Raw genomic sequence first — 21,640 nt, 5'->3', positions numbered from 1 at the left:
TGCAGAACAGTCACCAAAAAACAAGTGCTAGTTTAACTGCAGAAAAAAGAACTGTTGATATTTTAACTGTAACCACTCTAAGCATTAGTAGATAGAATCTTCACTACTACTTAGAAGTCCTAAAACATCAAAAGCAAATATCTATCATCTAACCTGTTGTGTAGCAGTTATTTCAAGTGTAAAAAGCCTCAGCAATTCTCAGACTACAACTAAAAGGAATGACACCCTGGTAGTTAACTAAACCTGTACAAACAAATAGCGTACTATGTGAAGGAGAGACAGCTTGTGAACCGTGATTTCCATCAACATATCAAAGCTCCAACTATTGATCTGACCAAATGTTCCTTTATAAAATGGTCTCTAACACATTAGCTAAAGAAGCACGTACAATGAGGTTATTCAATGTAAATGTACAGCTTCCCTCTAGTATCTGCACCAAGACAAAACCGTTTTATGTAGCTTGCTATGCTGCCAGCAACACTGAATTGCAGGTTCAGTGAAGGGTGCAGAAGGCAAGTAACCCAGGTGCTCATACACTCCAAATTCCATGTTGCATCATGGTTATCCCTACCCAACTATCATTTAAAAGCTGGTCTAGGCATGCATAACCAAGCCCAAATCCCATCTTCTGGATTACAGAGCTTTTACTTGTTCAGTTTAACATGCACTAGAAGTGTGTTTGGCCTTGCTTGTCTACACTAGACCTTTCAGATGTGGTGATAAACATGCTTTAACATGCTTTCAAAACATCTACACACAGACTTAAAGCCTAAACTTTTTATTAGACACAGAAAATTTGTATTTAGGTCAAATTTCACTCTAGTCACAATAAAACTAAATTCCTCATTGGCTACATTTTGGCTATTGTTCTATCATAACTACCACTACATAACTACTTGCATCCCTTCAAGTTTCTGATTTAGCAATTTGACATTTTTTAACATTTCAAATGACAACCGAATTAACTTTATTCTATTTCCAAATTTATTTCCAAAAAATTCTTACAAAGAGTTTCATTTTAAATGACAACTGAATTCACTATATCTGATCCCCAAATTTACTTCCAAAAAACTCTTTCAAAGAGCCATCATATCAGTGGAAAACATGCAGGTCCAAGCCTTTACCATTAATTATCATTCTTACAGTTTGCAAGGATATAAGTGGTGTGGGTAGTTTTTCCTGAAGCAAATACCACATGAAGTTAATCAGCTGTAATTTCCCTTGTGAATCCTAACATGCCCAAGTAATTAACATTATAAATACTACATTCAGTTAGCCAGACAAAATAAACAAAAAAAAACAATGATATCCTACCCTTCTCTGAGGTGTATGTGTTATTCACAAGAATAACTAACAGCATTCAACCACCTGTGAAATAAGCTGTTCAAAGTATTTACCGCATAAGAGCTGATGTTAAGATGTGTTTGTAGGACTAGAAATAGAACAGAAATACTAAACAGTTGTTGCAGAAGAGCAGCACAATATAAAAGTTTATGCATATAAACTTTTTCACATTTTTCCTCCTATGTAACAATAAAGGTAACTGAAGGTGCATACGACTGATGGAAAATGAGCAACGCCCTGTGAGCAAGAGCAAGCAGAGACTAGAAAAAAATGTGGAGGGACAATCAAGGAGGAGGATAGAGAATACGGATTCTACATATTAGCATAAACTAATTTATTATTTCAGTATTAAAGTGATACTCGGTCTTCTAAAAGGTCCGCCTTCAAAATTTCTCCGACCAGTCACAGTTAAGGTTCACAAGTTTTGGCACTGCTACAGGAACATTTGTCTGATCCTAAACCCTGTGTAAATAGTTTTCCCGTCTGTTGGTCTTGCAGTTGGACAGGCTGCTGTGCTGATGTGAGAGAATACTGCTTAAAGGTGTTCAGACCTGAGCAAGCATTTACATACAATACTACAATACATTATGTGTATCAATCAATCTGATATTTGCAGGGAAACTCAGAATAAAAAATTATCATCTCTAATAGTGAAACACTTTTATTCAAATCTCACGCTAATGAAGTAACTTAATTGTCTTCTCCAGTTCAGTAGATACAAACTCAGAGGCTACTGCTAAAAGGAAGACTTAGTAGTTTCTTCAGACTGGGAGACAGAGAAATTCACCTAGTCTTACCAAGCTACTGATGGGATCATTAAAAATATACAGTACTCTTCTTGATGTTGTCATGCAGATATACTACCTGCCTCCTTCAAAAGACAACAGTGGATTGAATCTTAAGTTTGGACTAAAACCTTGTAAGATCACTCAGGTTAAAGTGCTTAGAAGTACACTTTCACTAAAGATCATGTGCATTTTCTAAATGCAAGTTTCTAACTTACTAAACTATAGTAAGTTTAATAATGTTATCACAATCATCTAATAGACATTATCTACTGGAAAAATAAAGCAAGAAGAATACAGATACTTGCCTCACATCTCTGCTTCAGTTAAAAAAAATGGTGGAGTAAGTAAGATGAGTTCAACACCTAACCATGACTGTTCCAACATAATTATGTTTATATGGGCAAAATTTACAAAATACGAAACTTTAAAATACAAAGTCATGTCATGTTTGTACTGGAGGAAATAAAACTCCATTTAAAAAATAAACTCCAATGCACCCTTTATGTCAAAAAGAAAAATTAAAATTACCCCTAGAAAGCAAATATGCAAAGCTTTCTCAATTAATATTTGCATTAAGTAATTATTGTAAGAGCAAAGCTGTTCTAAATATTATCTTCCTTATCTTCCTCAACTTTAAAGGACATCTATTGGTGAACCAAAAGACCCCTTCAAATCAGCTGCTTTGCTGTTGTTCACAGACATTAACAAAGCTTAATGGGGCTGACGAATTAATAGTGTTCATCTTTAGTTGTGACACAGGTCTCTTCCTAGTTCTACCTATGAAATTCATTATTCAACAGTTTCAAAGATGGGAAAACAAAAACTGTTCTTGAACTAATGACAAAAGAAAAAAACTTGTTAAAGAGAACCCTTTGCCTGGCTGACTTAATATGAACTGATGACTGGCTGATAAACATCAAGTGGTAGACTCTTCCCTCCTTTTGCAAGAATTCACATTAAGTTCAGTAACCTTACAGCTATTTATCATGACTAAATAATAAAGCCTGATTAATGCTAAACAGAAGAAAGCCACCTATTAGAAAATTAACAGTTCCCAACACTCACAGAAGGCAAACCCAACTCAATCATACAGACGTGGAAGAAGTATTCAGGTTGCAATATTCTGAATTACTTAGCGACATAATACAGACCACAGTCTACAGTGGGATGGACCAAGACGACTTTTTTTATTTTTTTTTTTTTAAATTAAGACAAGGAAGATTACTACTTCTTCAGGGTTCCCTTCTAAGTCTGTTTCCCAAGACAGAGATTAGTCCAGTTGCAGCCCTAAAGTCATAGTCTGAGAATGTCTTCAAAGGAAAATGTGTCTTTTTGTGGTCAGATAATTTCTTGAATTAAAAAGGGGGGAAAAACCCAGAAAACAAAACTGTCTTCCATCATTATTGGTGCTCATCTTTCTCTGGAAAGACATTTATTTATGGATTAACTGGGAAATTATCCCTTTCAGATTTTTTCTTTACGAGAAACATCCCCTTGAGGCACTAAAGCTGTCTGAACACGACTTGGAGATGCTGCTGGAAAGCTTTATTAGTGATAATAATAGCATCAAGTATTTGATCTTCATTTGTTTGCCCTCACTTTGGTTCTGAAGACCTTGAGTCTGGCATGCTGTCATTCCTTTCAGATGAGTAAAAAAATGAGAACTGGAAGACCAATTATAGCTGTTATTTTACTTCTGATTTTTAATTACCTTTGAAAGATCACCCATGAGAGAGAATGATCTTCATGTGAATTCTCTTAAGTTCCCATACAGAAGTCAGAGAGAGTTTCTGTTTGCTGTTCTGAATTGAAGTAAGGATGGAGCCCCTACTCTAACTCTTACCTTTTCAGTGACTTGGCTGCAAAATGTGAAAAGACGGATAACCACAGCCTTTTCTCCGTCAACATATTTTCACTTCTATGTGTAAGTGTACTCTTACTTATTAAACAAGGAAAGCCTCACTGATGAAAGATGTGAGTGTAAACAAGTATAACAGTATGTATGCAGAATGCATGAGTTATGAAACATTTACTAAAAACTATTAAAGAAACTGTCTTTTCCATCCTTTCAACTTTTATGTACATCTACATACCTTTTTACAAGTAAAGAACAACAGCAAGACAGCAAATTAATAAGTTACTGAATTCTGACCTAGGATTATAAAAACCTTAACTTCCTTATCCCATTTTGTGTATCAAAGATAACAAAACAGTGATCAACTGTCTGATGCTGAAGCAGTACACTAACAGACTGCTATCTGGAAACAGCTGTAGGTGAACTGAACCTGCCAGTTCCATCATAAACTACTACTGGTTTTTAAAAGCACAAAAGCAAAAATAAAACTGCTTAAAGAATTCACGATACAACTACAAACACCACTGATTACTGCATCCTTCCTAACTCTTTTCATATTCATCACTAATACCTCACTATGTCTTCAGTTGTAGCTATCTCAGGATATCAAATGCTGGTTTAACATATTAACTCAACCACTGACAAAAACAGCAAAGCAAAACCTGACATGGACTGTAGGTGAGTGAAAGGAAAAGGCCACCATTTTTGACATTTTGCTTATATATATATTTTAACACCATATTCCTTTTTAATTACACAAATGAAGGTTAATTAAATAATTCTTTTTGCTGCCTTTAGTTAAAAGCTAGAAGGTTAAAGACGCTGAACAAGAAAACAGTCACAACTGAGAAGAAATAAAACATGCAGGCAAAGGCAACAGTTATATTCCTTTGTGCCCAAGTTATGTGCCAAAAAAACATTGCAATGCAAGTGATCCAGACGCAGAGAGCATCACACATGAACAGCTTAAATGCTGATAGTTGCCTGGTGTTTGGTCAATATTTTCCTCTGTCTTCTTTTCCTGGCTTTCCTGCACTTCTAAGTCCTCCTCAGGTGGGTGGATTATTACTGAAGGAATATCATCACTGGCAGGTGACACTAGCAATTCCTTGCCCTGAAGTGGACTTGGCTGGGCATTTGTGGTTGGCAGGTGGCTGCACGTAGGACTGGAGGGTGGTGTGTTTTGAGGGGTAGTTACAGGGGTTGTACACCTTGAGGTTGCCGGGGTTCCAGCTCTTGAAGAAGGAAGAAGGTAATTGAGAAGAACAGACAAACGTTTTTCTCCTCTCAAGGAAATATTTGAGGCAGAGAGACCTGTTCGCAAAGAGTGGCGGGAGGCTGAAAGGCCTTCCCCTGAGATAAAACAAATGAAACACCATGAGGCTTACGATAGGGATATACTAAAAATACACAGATACAAATGTGCATTAACAATTTATATAGTAAACTGCAAGCTTTATGGGCCAGAAGTGTCATACTCATGCAAGTAAGATGCAATAAGAGTGCATCTGATTTCAGCCATTAGAAAAGTCAGAAATTACTGATGAGTTTTAAATAGAATGCCAAAGATACGTAGAAGGTATTATCTTAAAGTCAGTAAGATTTGTTAATATAACAACAACAAAAAAACCTGCACCTCCTGAAACTGACTCATATTTTCCTAGAATTTCTTATTCCAAATTGCACAGCAGCTCCCTTTAATGCCACTCAAAAATGCATTAAAAATCATTAGCAGCCAAAACATTACAAGGCTTCACAGTTAACTGCATCCATTACATACAAAGAATTGTTAATTTTTTAAATTTAAGTATTTTCAAAATGAACACGATCAAACATATCTAATCATGTGAAATGCAACTATCTTCCAATAAAAAGTCTTGTTTTAATAAGAAGTTTCCTAGTCAGCTGTAGCCTCAATATATGGTTTTGAAAATAGTGAACAAGCATGAGATATACATAGTCCCCTCTCCATTTCTTCTTGTTGTGACCTACCAAAAGTCCCCATTTGCCTAAAACCAAGCACATTTCTCCAAAATCCATTGTTAGTTTCTTGACCTATCTCGTTTCAATGTCCCACTAAATTCATACAAAAAGAACAGTCTTGTAAAGGTTCCCTTAGATTTAAGTTTGTCATGGATTTCAGTTCTTCCTCAAGCAAGAAGAGAGGCTGCCTATCCTCATAAGAGTAATTCCATTAGAAAGTTCAGCAATGTCATTCCTCCCATTTACTACAAACACTTTGCCTCGGATGGCAGTCTTCTTGAGAAGTATACTGATTACTTCTTCTACAATCCCCAAAATAAAAAATATGCTGCTTTCCCACACCATACCACTGAGCAAGGAAACAGCAAACTAGACACATTTAGTCTCATATTTACACTAGGCACTACAGAGACCCACACATTGAACAACCCTAGAATAATTTACAAGCAGGAGGCACAGAAAGTATGGCTAAGTAAAAGGTCCCATACATTCTGCCCCTCCCCGCCTCTAACAATAGAAGAGTGGACCCTACAGATACAAACTCAATTTCAATTAAGAACAAAAGCCTCAAAGATCAACTACTAAAACCGCAGTGAAGACAAGAGGACCAATAAAGCAAACTGGTTGATTTTGCCTATATTAATCACTACAGTAGTAGTAACTGAACTTCCGTCAGTGTATCTGTGATGAATCATGACCGTGAGATGTCCTAACACAAAAGTGCAGAAAGGAGCCTAAAAAAGTACTAGGCATGTATGTATGTTTGCTTTACCCATTTATTAGAGGGTAAACACAGAACTATAAAGAACAGATAAATAAATATACACTGGCAAAGAGTTCATCATATTATTTCAGCATATATCCCATATTCTGTTGCAGGAATAGTATTAAGAATAAAATGCACTGGAAAGTGAAAGTGACACATGAAGAATAACTGACAAGCCAGAGACCTTGAATACAGAATTCTCAGAATTACAATTGAGGATACAGATGCTCAAGGACGGATAAAACCAATTTTATATATGAAATACTCACATTTGCTAAACAAAAGAGGAAAGTCAGAAGTTATAGAAGAAATCATGCTTTTATATAAATTAGCTGTATTTTCATTCTAGAAAAATACTTCTGAAACTACCAGGGAAATACTTAAGCATGCATCATATATTCACTAGCTAACAAAAAGTATCAGCAAGCTTGGGACATTTGCTGGAGCATACCAAGTATGTGATGAACTGAGCTCTCCAAACATGCACTTAACTAAGTGGAACATGTTCAAAGCAATAAGGCATCTTTCAATATAGGAAAGGAACTTCATTTCAAGTGATTCATGAAATCAGTACTAAGTTTTCAGTAAACTAAAAAATTTCAGTTGAAATTATATGTGTCTTAGTTAATGCAGGGCAAAAGAAAACATACTGAACAGAGATGAAAATAGAGGCTAGAAAAAATCCAAGAATAAAAATACGCTGCTCTGCAGTACATACTGCTATTCGGACTTTGAAACTGGATGTCTAGAGTAAATGTATTGATATTCCAGAATATTTTCAGGAATTAGTTCAATAAAAGATGCAGTACAGTCTATAAAAACATTACAAATGCTTTTTTTTAGTGTTGGGTTGGTCCCCCTCCCCCTTTAGATCCTTTGCTACAAACCATGGTAAAAATAAACTGTGTCCTAGCTAAAAGTAACTTCTTCACCATTAGCATAGTGAACTTTTTGTAGGCAACACTGGATTAAAACACATTAATTGCCAGAATCATTGAACTCATGACATGACCACAAAGTAAATCTCTAGAATAAAGACTGGATAAGCAAGTAGGATCCATCAGACAAAAATATAAAGCTATGTCACAATGCTGAAATTCCTCAAACATTACACATTTTATTCAAGCATAACCTAAAAAATATTAGGACTATTAGGTCTATATCTATGCTCCAAAACAACAATGCATGCTACGTATACAGGCAGGAGTAGAATGTTTGTGTAAACTCAAAAACACACAGAACCATCATCCACAGCTACACATAGCACACACTGTTATCATTAGTTCTTTGCTTATCTAGAAGGAAACACTTATCTGCTCTTATCAGCTGAATTTTCCTTCATCTCCCAGTGAGAACATTATTTAACAGGTTAGGACAAACTGGATGCTACAACTTATCTCACCATTTCGTTCAAGCAAGTGAGGGTCAGAATGTTTCTTGCCTATATCTGCAAAAGACCGAACCAGAGGAATCCGATTGCTGAATTTTTTCTCATTCTGATGATGGTGTCTTTTTAGAAGAGCCTCTCTCACATTCTCTCTTATGGATTCATCCAGCTGGCCAGATGCAATCATGTTGTCCAAAACCATATCTACATAATAACAACAAGAAAAAAAGAAAATTATATATATAGCTATCAACTCTCTCCATTACCACACTCAGACACTGTAGTTGCACCAAATAATAAGAAAAAAATGTATTTGAAAATAAAGAAGTCTTTTCTTTAGCGAAGTCATCTTCAAGAATCCACAGGAAATGGATGTCACTATTCAAAGATGTCACTAAACCAGCAAAGGTGAGAATAAGGAAAGCACAACATGCAGACCCAAGACAGTATTTATTAGTAGCACCATTTTAAGACATAAGTTAACTTAAAACTTCGTAAATTTTGGTCCTTCAGCTTTCAACAGCAACTCTCTTTCCGAAAAAACATCTATATATTCAACAGCCCACCACTAAGGCTGTTTTGGGAAGACACGAAGACAGAAACATGACGAATAGACTTCTTAAGACAGCCTTAATCGGGTATTCCGTATTTTGAAAGTATACAACTATACAAAACAGAGTTATTACAGAATGAGATGAATTCCCTAACTCCTCTACCACTTTCAGATGCCCTAAGATCCTGAGGCTCTCTATCAAACTTCACATGATTCACATGCTTCAGAAGAGGAAGTGTAAAACAAAAGCTAGTTACATCACCTAAAACTAACTGATCAGCTGACAAACAACAATTTTCAAAAGGGCACCTCATCAGTACACTCACATCGGGAAAGAAAGCCTGCATGTCTGCAGGAAAATATCTGCTGTGATTTCTTAGCTGCCTCTTTTTTTCTTTAATTAATGGGAAAAAACCCCACCTGCACAAATCAACATAAACCTACGTGACAACTTTTAAAATACATTTTGCCAGTCTTAACTGATGTATTGAGAACCTAACTGTATTGGTAAACTGCAATTACACGGAACTTTTCACAGTGAAAAATATTTTGGCCCAGAATACCTTACAAACAAAATTAGATCCAGCATAGTCTCTGTCAGTACAGTGCAGCTTCCTTCTGGGATTACTGACAACCCAGCCTTTTGTTATAGCTTCTCAACAGGAAACCTGCCAACCTCTCCCTCCTGCTTTGAGTAAGAACCAAGAATACCTACTAGGTATTCCTGGCTCGTGGAAACAAAACAATACATTTGTATGCCAAGGACTGTTATCCTACATGCTTTGTAATGGCACCTAAAATTAACTTGAAACAAATTCATGCAATCTCTTTAAGACATCCTAGTTCCCACTAAAATACCTGCTATTAACAGTGCTGTTGATACAGAATGAAGCAGTAACTATTTTTCTTATGAGCTAAGATTACTGCTAAATTAAATTATTAAAAATAAATTCAAAACCAGAACATTAATTTTAGAAACCATGTATTGAACACTTGCTCAGTAAGTCAGGAAAACAGGAAGGGAATATCAATTTCCTGAGTGAATTTTGAAGACTTCATAACAAAACAAGAAAACATTTCAAGCACTGCCCAAGATTTTAATGTCGAAACACCTTGTCCTTCACATACATGCTGGTCAGCCCTAAGCCTAGCATGATTCCTGAGAAGGCCTTCCATTGTGTGGTACCTGTAGCAAGAGATACCAGGAAAAATTATGTAAAACTAGTTCAAAGGCATTCAGGCTAAGCAGGTATATATGAAAAAGTCTTCAAAGCTGATTTTATAGTATCCAAAATGACCATGTGATTAGTGAGAACTCAACATAGTAGGTCAAACAACATGTATAAAATTTATTTCTGCTCACCTCTTTTAAAGGTGAAAAAAATACCAGATGTGCAACAATCAACTGCACTAAGGGCATCAAGTTAACATCAGCCAAGTTATGAATAATAATTATGGTACTAAAGTGCACAAATAAGTCCTAAAATGTTCTGGCAGATATTTACATTTCATCTGTAGAAACAAAGACAAAGAACACATTCAGGGATTAGAACATAAAGGCAAATTCTGGGCCTCATCCTAAAATATGTAATAAAGAAGGTCCAGTGTAGCTCCTTGTAAGTGAAGTTTGCAGGGCTAGCTCTTTACAACCAGATGAAGAAAACTGCAGTAAGCATGCACGTACCTATTTCTTCAACATATTATTTTCAAGAACATAAAAAGACACCTTCAAAAGTGTCTCAAGTTATAGATTAAAATTTAGGAATAAAATATTTTTAGAAAAAAAAGTTTTGCTGCAACCTGCTATCTCATCTAGTGTGTTTGCTCTCATGTCCAACATGACCGTCCCGTTAAGAATACAGCTTCGCAGTTCAAAGAGACTGTGCAGAGACAAAGTTGCTACATAAGGCTTGCTCCATCGATCACCACCATCTTCAACATCTTCTTCAAATTTTAGCCACCTGAAATACATACACATACACATCTTTATATTTCTCCTTGGAAGAGAGACAATTTGGCAAGCAATCCCATTCTTCCCTGTGGCTTCTGCACAATCTGGAACAGGAAATCCCATGAGCTCATACTGACTCATTTTCTCAGTCAATCCAACTGACTGACAGTCACAACATTTTTATCAGGCCTTTCAAACACACTCAACTATTTTTAGTTTTCACGCATTGTTTCTTTTGGTTTGAATAATACCTGCCTATTCACGAATTCTTGTGAACAGTGTGGGATTGTGCCTTGTTACTTGATTTGCATATCTTAGTTTCATCAGCATTTTACAATTAGAAGGCTGTCTGAAACACACCATATACTGTGTTCACATTTCCTACAGTGCTAAGTCAGACATTTAAGAGCTAGGTAATTTAAGAGCTAGGAACTTCTGCAAACCTAGCACACAATAAGGTAATCAGAAGTACTAAATGCAGAAGAATTGGTTACACTGCATATATAGAAAGAAGGAACATAAGCAATATGGGTAAAAAATAATTGTTGCATCCTGTAATGTTCAGGCATGCAATCTGCAAAAAAGTAATCAAACACTACCAAAGAACAACATACGTAAATGCTCTATTTTATTTACGCTCGAGTGAAAAAGTTTGACACCAATATATCAGCAATAATAGAGCAAAGGTATTTTTAAGATTCTAAATACTGTGCTCCTTGGCTGAATACCTGTATTTGTAAATAAACACAGCTGTACCTTTCACAATGCTTGGCATGATCAGTTTCAGGAAAGTCAACACAGTACCAGTAAGACTGAGGGTCTCCTGAGAAACCATATTGATTCTTTCAGAGTTGGACAGAAAGAATAAAGTTACGATTTCCAGAGCATGAATTGAGTGAACAACTCCTACAGTTCATGAAAATTCTAAGCTAGACCTGGTTTGGAGTTCTTTGAAATAAAATCACGAGAAGATATAGATTGAAACAATCTGCTTGAAGCATACCTAGCTGTTTCTTTCCATTCATATTCTTCTCCATCCCTGAAGCAAAGTTCATCCATTTCAGTGAAGAGATCATGGGGAATGTGTTCATCATCGTCTTCAGTACCCAGGATAAACTGTACTCGCTGGGATGGTGTGTCTTGAAGAAAAGGAGAAACTGAACAATTAAAATAATTCATATTTCTATTACGCAAGAGACATCACAGAATCACAGAATATTAGGAGTTGGAAGGGACCTCGAAAAATCATCTAGTCCACCCTCCCTGCCAGAGCAGTATCACCTAGGCTACATTGCAGAGGAACACGTCCAGGCGGGTTTTGAATGTCTCCAGAGAAGGAGACTCCACACGCAACAGTTCAGTCTCCTTCTCTCAGTTAGGAATACGCAGCACAATATCCTCTTCAAGAGGGAAGAGGAGCAAAATAAACATGGACATTTCTTTAGAAGGTGGTGTCTGATCCAAAAATCAAAACAGTACCATTCCTTTACTATTACAAACAGAGCGCAAAAATGCTTAAGTAAATATTCGAATAGATCATTGATCAAGTTACCACGGCAGATGCTGGTTCACAGCTATATTCATACTTCCAAAATTTGAGTGACAGAGGAAGAGTAATAAAAGACTACACAATCTGAAATAAAGCTGTCTAATTTGAACAGGCGAGTATTACAAAGCTCTAGCTAAACCTCTTCAGTGCAGGCTGCTGGAAGATTCATGTAGACACCTGGATGAAGTCAACAGCTTATGACTTAGATAAAACCACCATAAAATCCTTGCCTGATTATACACAGAAAGACAATTAATTGAGAATAAAAGAAACAGCACAAAACAACATTTAAACACAGAGTAACTACTACAAGTTTATTTTCAAGGGACACAAAGAACTGACATAACAGATTTTTTACCATATGATGGAGATTCTCGGCCATCCTCTCTGTCTGTTTCTTTTTCTTTTCTTCTTCTGTGATGCCTGTGCCCACGATGTCTATGCCGTCGACGGCCTTGCTTTGCAAATGGGACGTGAACTCCAATATACACAGCTCTGTGGCCTTTTCAAGAAAATTTAAAGGGAAACAATTAAACACAAAACAACCTCCTGCCCAAATTTTGTGTCTCAGTCAAAAAGACACGGAGCTTGACAAAAAGAAACCCAAAAGTACTTGGCAAAACTACCTTTATTGAACTAATATTACCATTTCCTTTCTGTCTTTCCCCAATGTCAAGAAGTACTATACTCATTTCCCTGATAAACTGCGTAAGAATATGGCCCAATTTAATAACTCAGATGTTAAACATGTAACACAGTAACCTAGCTTGATCTTTAATACTGAAAGAAGCTACTTGATAAACACCAGGGCAAGGCAGAACAGTCACTCCTCTTGTTTGCAGGGATTCACACCAGGACAGTCATTGCAACATAATTTCCAAGTTCAGTTTATGAACTTCATTAAGAAATTACCTATTGTTTAAGTCTGCAAGGACTTCTCTGCTTGAATTAACTGCCAATATTTCTTCAAGTAGTGACACATCTAGGTGAACCTGATATTCAACTATACCATTAATTTAGTATCAGTTTAGGAGCTTTAAAGAAACTTAATAGTTGGAAATGTATGCCAAAACATCAAATAACTTACAGAGAAGACTAGGTTGGTTTTCTTCTCTTCTCCAGAATCTTTTTAAATAAATTTAAGTAGCACATCCTCAAATTAATACATACTGTTCTTTAAAACATGTACTTTCAACATCTTGTTTTCCCTCTGACCTTTCACATTAAGGCAATACTAGCATCAACAGCTTGGCAAAAGACATCAATCAGATTGTTATGAACCTATTACTACTACGTCTCCTGAAATGGAGTTAACATATACAATAAACTTTTCAAACCCTTTTTAAACAAACAATCTCAGGAAGAGACACATTAACTGTAAGCCTGGAGGTTAACGCTAAATACTTTGCTTCATACTGTAGAAGGGTTATTACAGAAAACTGACATTAACAAAAGGAAAAGGAAGTGGTTTTCCAGCTCTTAAGAGGGATGCAAATTCAGCAAATTTACAGAAGACAAGGAAGCCCTAAAGTTGCGGCCATAAGCATACATGCATGTATATATGTCTCTACAATACACACACACACAATTAAGGATATTGAAAAACTCTGCTGATTACAGAGCTTTGAAGAAATAAAAAATGTTAGTATGTTGAAGTTGTTTTCCAAGAAAAGCATCTGTAAGCCCAAAAAGATACACAAAACTTTTATAAAACAGTATTTTCACACGAGTAAAAAGATTAAGCAAAAATCAGTAACAACGCATGAGTAAGTTCAATGTTTAATTAATCTGGTCAAGATTCATGTTGAAATTACAAGACCTGATTCTTGACAGACTTCCAACACTAGGTTTAATTAGAGCCAACTGGCGCTATGACCAAAGCTAAAATTAAGCATGATAAAAGCTGCTTGTTTCCATGTAAGAGTGGAAAAGAGATTAATTTATTGAAGCATTCATCAGTCCTAATTATAGAGAAAGACTTTTGTGAGCTTCTTCCAACAAAAAAACTCAGGCCCTGCCGGTGAGCTTTACACGACTTCTATGCACAATGCAATTCCCAGAAAAATAAGCGCAAACGTGACATCTAAACATAAATCAAGGCACTTGATGTATAATATGCCTACATGGCATCATTAAAAATGGTTTCATTATCAACACCATTGTGACAAAATAATCTTATGTATAGGGAAAGCAAAAGTAGTAGATTCAGAAATAGCTGCGTTAGTCACCACACCCCACTCAAAGCTGCCTGGTGCAACGGAGTGACCGACCACTCACTGCAAATACTGTTATCATCCCTGTTAGAAATTTTGGTTTATTTCATATATTCAGTTAGCAAGTATTAAACTATAGCTATATAAAATTGTTCAAGATCTTAATTTCTGGAAAATTAGAACTTCCACATTTTGGTGTCTTGTTGTTTCTGTAAACTAAATCAAAAATCTGACACTGTCTTTTGTATTGAAGACCAAACACAAATCCCATGCATTTTTTATTTTGTTTTCAAAAGCCTCCATCTTAAACAATTCACCCTGCTATAGCAAAAAATAGCATTTGTAATAGTATGATCATTTCTGTAGTCAAAGTCAATGTTGCTGCATGGAAGACAGGTGGAACAAAGAATCAAGAAGTCCATCTCCTACCACAAAACTGCAGCCTGAAAATCTTTTTCAATAGGAAGTTTGAAGGAGAGCAGATACGGTACAAAGGGACAGGTAAAAGCCAGCGAAAACTGAGCTGAAATAAGCAACAAATCGAAGGTGTTTTTAAACCACCTGCAATCATAACTATTGCTTTCGAAAGGGCACTGACCGCTGAGTCATCACTGTGGCCCAGGAGCCTCTCAGCTGCTCCAAGGCACACCAAGTGGGCACTGCCAACCTAGTCCTCAACCTGGGCAGTGAGCCCACAACCTGTAACGCTCAGTGGTATCACTTTCTACTGCAGAACGTAAATTTCAAGAACGTGCATTCTCACAACCCCAGCAGGTCAGGGTATCACAAGGACAGGGGAACAGGCTCGCAATGGGTTATCCTGTCCTTCAGCCAACACTGCCCAGAAGTAACTATTGAGTGATGGCTATTTCCTCACATAGACACCGTCTTGCAAGCAAATGTAGAACAAGAATATCTTCCCCAAATCACTTCTGTATATGCAAAGAGATCAGGCTGCTACACCTGCATCTTTATTTTGGGACTAATGAGAAATGCTGACGAGCAAGATTATTTTCAGCAATTATTAAGTAAAATACATCGCAATCCAATGTAATTCTACCAGAATAACTTCAAGAAAAAACTTAATGTTGAAAAACAGCCTCTGATGTTCTTTGGTTTGGTTTTTTTCAGAGCAAGCACGGGGGGGGTGGCAATACAATAGAGAAACCAAGAAAAGTTTGGCTACTGCAAACAGCAGCTTATGAGTGCAGCAGACCATGCCTTAAGAAAGCAATCCTTTTTTTGGTATCGTGGACATTCAGAAACAAAGACATCTCCACTACTACCTAGGAAATTAAAAACTACTGCTGTTCTGTGTACTACTACAATTACACAAAAACAAAGGCATACTCAACTCTAAAAGGTAGGGTAAAACTGCATAATAAAAGTTGGACAAGTTAAATCTTAATTCTAACTCCACAAAGCAAAGCACTGAGAAGCCCTCTAAAAATAAAGGCAGTTGTATCGAGTAGGTCTGTGTTTCCTTAAGTTTCATTATTCAGACACAAGTAATTGATGTTTGTAGATGCACAGATAAAGCTTTACCTATAAACACAATTTACAGGGAAAAAATAAAACAAAAGAAAAACACAGGGATTTTTTTTTCCTTCATCTCCAATGAATTGGGCAAAACAACTTCCAGTTCCTCTCAACCTGGTCAAAAAAAAAAAAAAAAAGCCAGAAAGGCAAGTAATGTGATCTCAAAGGAGAAAAAGTTAACTCTAAAAAGGCTGCAATTCATATTACTAGCATCAGTGTTACTTCTAAAAGGAACACAACCTTTTCCTTGAATATTGCTTTTAAGAGATTGAAAGGTACAATTATGTAACTTCCAAAGCTTTATTCACACAAACATATGTACCACAGTACCACTCTCAAGCAAAGCTCGTTAGAGAATTACTTTAAACTAATAATCAATAGAATTAGTAGACTGCCCAATACTAAATTTAGTAATACAAAGCTCGAGAGATAATTGTTCATTTTAATCTAACATGACTTTATCTAAGCTTATCTGTTCAAATCCACCAAGAGTATTTACTACTTAAGGTCCTTATCAGTATGAAACAAATTTAAATGTTAGGATCTTGCTGCATGTCTCCATCACGTGGTTGGTATTACTCCAAAAGTCAGTTGATATAAATTCCTATAAAATTAGGAATCATTGAGCACCAGCTACTAGCACAACTGCTTCAAGTGAACATTTTGTTGATGTTGCCTGTGACTCAGAGCATGTCTCATCTACCTGACTAGCTGTGCTGCATCTGAACAGACATGTTTTCCCTTGCGCTTAGTTCAACCCAAACTAAGGAGCAGGCAAGATCTTTCTAATTCAGGGATACCACTGAAGAGGGTGGATGAAAAGCAGTCTGCAAGAATCATTAATGACCATCCTAAATATTTTTGTTTTCACAAACAGTAAACCATTTTTCTATTTTCTGACCACATAAAAAGAGACAACTTCATGAGAAACAGCATTTCAGGATTTTTTTTGTGCTTAAACACAGTTCTTTTCTAAAGTTTCTTACAGGTTCAAGCACTCCTTCTGTAGTTTGAGAACCATAAGAAACTTGCCTGTGTAAATCAGTACAGCCTATTACAACGCATAAAATTATAAATACTAAAGTGCCAGCAGATACAACGTGCTGTTGTATTACTTGTGTTTACTGGTTCCTGTACAACTTGTTTTCTTCAAAGACTTTACAGGAACTATTAATGGGTTTTTGAACATTTGCCATTTAGAGGCATCTAAAAGGTAAAATAGTAAACCTGAGACCAGGGAGAAAAAAATCTTAGCAGCACATTCTACTACAAGTTGCCACGCAAGTTCCCTTAGCTCTTCAAAGCCCTTTCATAATACTGAAACAATTTTTAACTAATCATAACACATTAAACTGCAAAAAACTAGATACAAAATATTTACTTCTAGAAGGAGAAAAAAAGGCAGGATTCCTTAATTACCTGTCCTTATCAACTAAGATTAACTGAAAAGCACGTCTGTTTTCTTAAAGGAAAAATAAGGCTCTAAACCATCAAGGTATCAGAGATAATAGGGTCACTTGAAATGTAAACACTACTTACACGTGCCACAGGACAGTGTGAGAGTAGAGCAGCAGCAGTATTAAATAATCTTAAGTCTTGAAAGCTGCTTCTTAGATTTATGTCACAGAAAACTACTCTAATGAGACACACACTCGACCTCAGATTGTTTCTCGAACAAGACTTCTGTTATGTGTAAACTCCTTATCTTTGCTCCTTATCTGTAACTGGTCTGCTAAGAACAACAGAATATATCCCTTTTCCCTTAAGCTGCATCTAGCAAATGTATCCTCAAATCAAAGTGGAAAAATAACTACACATTTAAAAAGACAGGTCCTGGTAATTCAAACCAACCATATTAACTCAGGTTTAAGAAAGCTTTCCTTAAACATGGTTCTTAACAGAAAATGCCTTTTACAAGATGGCGTGAAATAACTCTGCCATTACTATTCTTGCCTTACTTCCAATTCCTGTCTGACTTTGTTATTACTCTCATTCATTGCTGTTTGAAGAGTCTGGTATCAAGTTAAGAACATTAGGTGCTCTTAAAATGTTATTTTAAGATGTTATTCCCCTTTCTAACTCTTCTGTAAACTGACATTTGTTATTTCAAAGTAAGGCCTTGCAGCTTGAGTAAAGAGCGGTACCTTTATTTAGGACACACACAGTCTGCCCACAATTGCAGTTTACCTTCTCTGCTCATTCGTCTTTCACTGGAAGAGAGTTACAAAACCAGCAGCCTGTGCCTAACCTTTTTAACCGAAACACTGTCACACTGGATATGTACCACACTTTCCCAGCCACCTTAAATAGAATGCAGAGCTTGGGAAGCCCTATCTCCAAGATCTGTTTTCCCCTTTAGCATCTGGCCATCTTTCCATTAATATTTCATCACAAAATTTCCAGAAAACAGAAGTTATCTATACTGGCAACACAAAGAAAGCTTTGCTTTCGTATTAGTAGCAATATTGTGCCTTCTACAGCATTAAACCAATCAACATTGGCTCGTACAGGCTGTAAAGCAGTTAAATATCACCTGTCCATGCTGGCTCTTAAAGGTTTGGTGCTCCACAACATAGCTGAACCGAATTAACTGCTTTCTGCCTCTCCTTGAAAAAGAATCAACACACACACTGGAAAGGTTTGACATTCCTAGTACACCTTTGCAAGTCACCAGAAAAACAAGCTGAAAGACTGGACTGAAACAGTTTCAGGTCCTAAAACACTTACAATACCCGATGCTTGACTACAGGTCTTACTAAGCCCACAAGGAAACGTTCACAAGTCAGTAAGGAAAAATAATACTATCTGGAGGCTTTTTACTGCTTGCAGCCAACAATTCCATTTCTCCCCTTGTAAGATATTAACACTAGAATAAAAAAAACAAAACCCAAAAATCCCACATACCTTATTTAATCATAATAGCTTAAGAAGAATGATCTCATAAACAAATAGAGCTGTACGTTCACATAAATTTATCCTCTAAAACACCCTGAATCTAAAGAATCTCTTTTGGTGAATCTCAGAGAAGAAAACTATGTAAGTCATAAACAACTGTACTTACATACCTTTCTCCTTCATACAGCAAAGGAAAGACCTCTTGTTATTACTATGGAACAGGTTCCAATGATAAAAGTCAAAATACATGCCGTCCTTCCCTTTACCAACTCTACCATTAAAAAAAAGACCAATTTTCTCATACATATATAAAGATACTATAAAACATATCACCAAAAATAATTCCTAGTCATGTGTGAAAATGTGTGCCTATATGAAGATATGTGATACGTGATAATCTTACTGGAATGCATTTTTATAATCAGATACTTATTAGTTACTTGTTTTACCTCTGTATAGCCAGCCTCCTCAAGCATTGAGACATTTATAGTGGGTCACCTCAAAGAGAGTGAGAGGTAGCCAAAGGAAAGATAACACTGCATGGCTAAGAGCAAGGAGATGACTGCAAGATCTCCTTGTCTCCTCCTTTCAACAGTTGCTATGCTGACTCAGTTGCTCATGAAACAGAAGTCTTAGTTTCACCTTAATTTATTCATTGGTCATGAGTAAGACAGGGGTATTTTCAGCAATACAAATGCTTGAATTGCTTCAAGCAGCCTGAACCCCCTGCTTTCCCACCCAGTGTAACTGCAGTGTTGTACCAGCTGAAACACTCCTGTGAACGTGCTACACAAGAGGAAGCAATGTGGCTGCACTCTCCCATGTTCCCATGTCATTCTTGGTTCTCATGTCGTTCTTTGTGGTTGACGCACTACAGCTGTTCATGCTGCTGCACAGCAAACCACTGCAGCTGAATGCCTGCTTCCCCTTAACCCCTACCTCCCTGCAACACACACAAATGCTTTTTCTGGGTCATCTCCGAGAGAAAAACAAGCGAAGGAAACGAAGGAAGAGACAGCTTAAATCCACACTGAAGACTTAACTGCAGAAACAGACATGACAGTGGTTTCACCACAGCTCAACCCTATCTAAATTGGCATTGTAGCCTCCACCATTGCACCTCTCAGCTTCACATTCACGCTTCCTTCCTCCGCTCAGCACTGGCACACATCCACCTGTATGGCAAATTGGTTTGGGGTTCTCAAATGCTGAGATCTTTCTTATCATACATCTTCTGCTGGTTCAACATACTTAACCAGGCTGATGGTACAGTCAGACAAACAAGTGTCAGCACAAGATGGAAAGCAGTAACAGATTGAAGGGAACAGAGCAAGAGTATAACTGCAACAGCAGCAAACAACTTTAATGACTTCAAACTGTCTCTTGCTAGACCACAGTATAAGAAACCTAAACCAACTTTTCTCATCTAGAAACTGCTGATATAATGGCTCTCCAGTGTTGTGAAGCAGCAAGAGTCAGTACTGTCGGGAAATACTACTTAGTGAATCTACTGGTAGTCTTTCAGAGTTTTACAAATGTTAATTGAGCTTCAGAGCATTCTACGTAAAGGTGAATGAGTGAGATTTTAACACTCAGTCTCCCTAGCTTTCTCCTCTGACTTCATTAAATGGCATCCATAAACCTTCATCCCAATCTACCTCCTTTTTCAAGTCAGTACGAATTGTATCTTAGATGACGCATCTAATGTTGCATTTTGTTATATGAAACTAACTCAACGCTGTTTTTGTTGCTAAATGCAGGATCCTAAGTCAAGTAATGAAGACTAACAGGACTCCATAAGACTTTAACTGACTGCAGATTGTGCAACGCACAGTCACTACAGCACAAGAAGGCCTGTTATCTGTTCAGGCTCTCAGTAATTCCAAGTGCATGACCACACTCACAGGGACACTTAACTTTCAGAAAACAAAACAAACATCTCCCTCATGGCCCCTGTTCCTGAGTTTTGATTCTGCAAAATGTGACATCATTCATGCTAGGAAATTACTTACCGACAGCAGTCATTTTTTCAAACCTACAATCTCAGAAGCAAGCTTTCCTTGGAAAGCTTAATAAATATTTTTTTAAGTATTTTTTTCTGTGACAGATTTGAGTAACAGTGAGTATTTATTAGCATGCACAGAGACAAAAACCAGCACAGGTCATCTGTCGTTTACTGGTTTTATTCCTAGAATTTCACAATGGCCATAAAATTCTGGTTTCTTTTCGCCGTACTGGTTGCACTTGAAGGAAAACAGATCTTCTGTCCTGAGGTAAAAAATGCATATAAACAGAAAACCACCACAAACTTACTCTCTAGTTCTTCTTTCTCAAAGTTTGTATTGATAGTAGAGCTGATCTTGCCCATATCCACAACAGCTTCTTCATCATGACCCTCAAAAAACAAAACAAAAATTTAAGTTAAAATGACATTTTTTTCCTAAATTCTCAAATACATTCTGCAGTTCTGAAGCTGTTTGTTGAGTCTTCTAAAACAACACATTTTCACCTCTTAGAACTGAGAAAGAAAATGACACTGAAAATCCACCCATCCAATTCTTAGAGAAAACATTACTCAGTATTGACGGAAAAACAGAGTAAATCAACAGATACACTAAATACTATAAAATTTCCTTTTGCAATGCTCTTGATTTCATTGTATCAAGAATCAGAATATACATTTCAGTAGTGTGATATTCTTTTAGTTTTACTTTCAACAGCAGTGAATCTACTCCAATAAAATAACTGGCAAATTTATTAAAAGTTACGTAAGTTAAAGTTCAGAGATGTTGAACTCAAACATTTAGTGGACAACTC

General features: G+C 36.6%; 1 protein-coding gene across 1 annotated transcript in view; it reads right to left on the bottom strand.

Annotated features, from left to right (window-relative positions):
* Positions 1 to 21,212, bottom strand: part of LOC104540506 (sodium bicarbonate cotransporter 3) — a 30,394-nt gene extending 9,182 nt beyond the window's left edge. Inside the window, exons 1-5 of the mRNA XM_010184334.1 lie at positions 21,137 to 21,212; positions 12,535 to 12,678; positions 11,631 to 11,766; positions 10,477 to 10,637; positions 8,139 to 8,327 (exon numbers count right to left, since the gene is read on the bottom strand). Of these exons, the coding sequence (XP_010182636.1) occupies positions 8,139 to 8,327; positions 10,477 to 10,637; positions 11,631 to 11,766; positions 12,535 to 12,678; positions 21,137 to 21,191 (685 nt within the window). The 5' untranslated portion in view covers positions 21,192 to 21,212. The remainder of the gene's footprint in view (positions 1 to 8,138; positions 8,328 to 10,476; positions 10,638 to 11,630; positions 11,767 to 12,534; positions 12,679 to 21,136) is intronic.
* Positions 21,213 to 21,640: the final 428 nt, after the last annotated feature.

This window comes from Mesitornis unicolor, unplaced genomic scaffold (genome assembly GCF_000695765.1).
Source record: "Mesitornis unicolor isolate BGI_N332 unplaced genomic scaffold, ASM69576v1 scaffold31545, whole genome shotgun sequence".
Classification (NCBI taxonomy): domain Eukaryota; kingdom Metazoa; phylum Chordata; class Aves; order Mesitornithiformes; family Mesitornithidae; genus Mesitornis; species Mesitornis unicolor.
The sequence above is the reverse complement of the archived record's forward strand: the minus strand, read 5'-3'. Positions and strand labels throughout refer to the sequence as shown.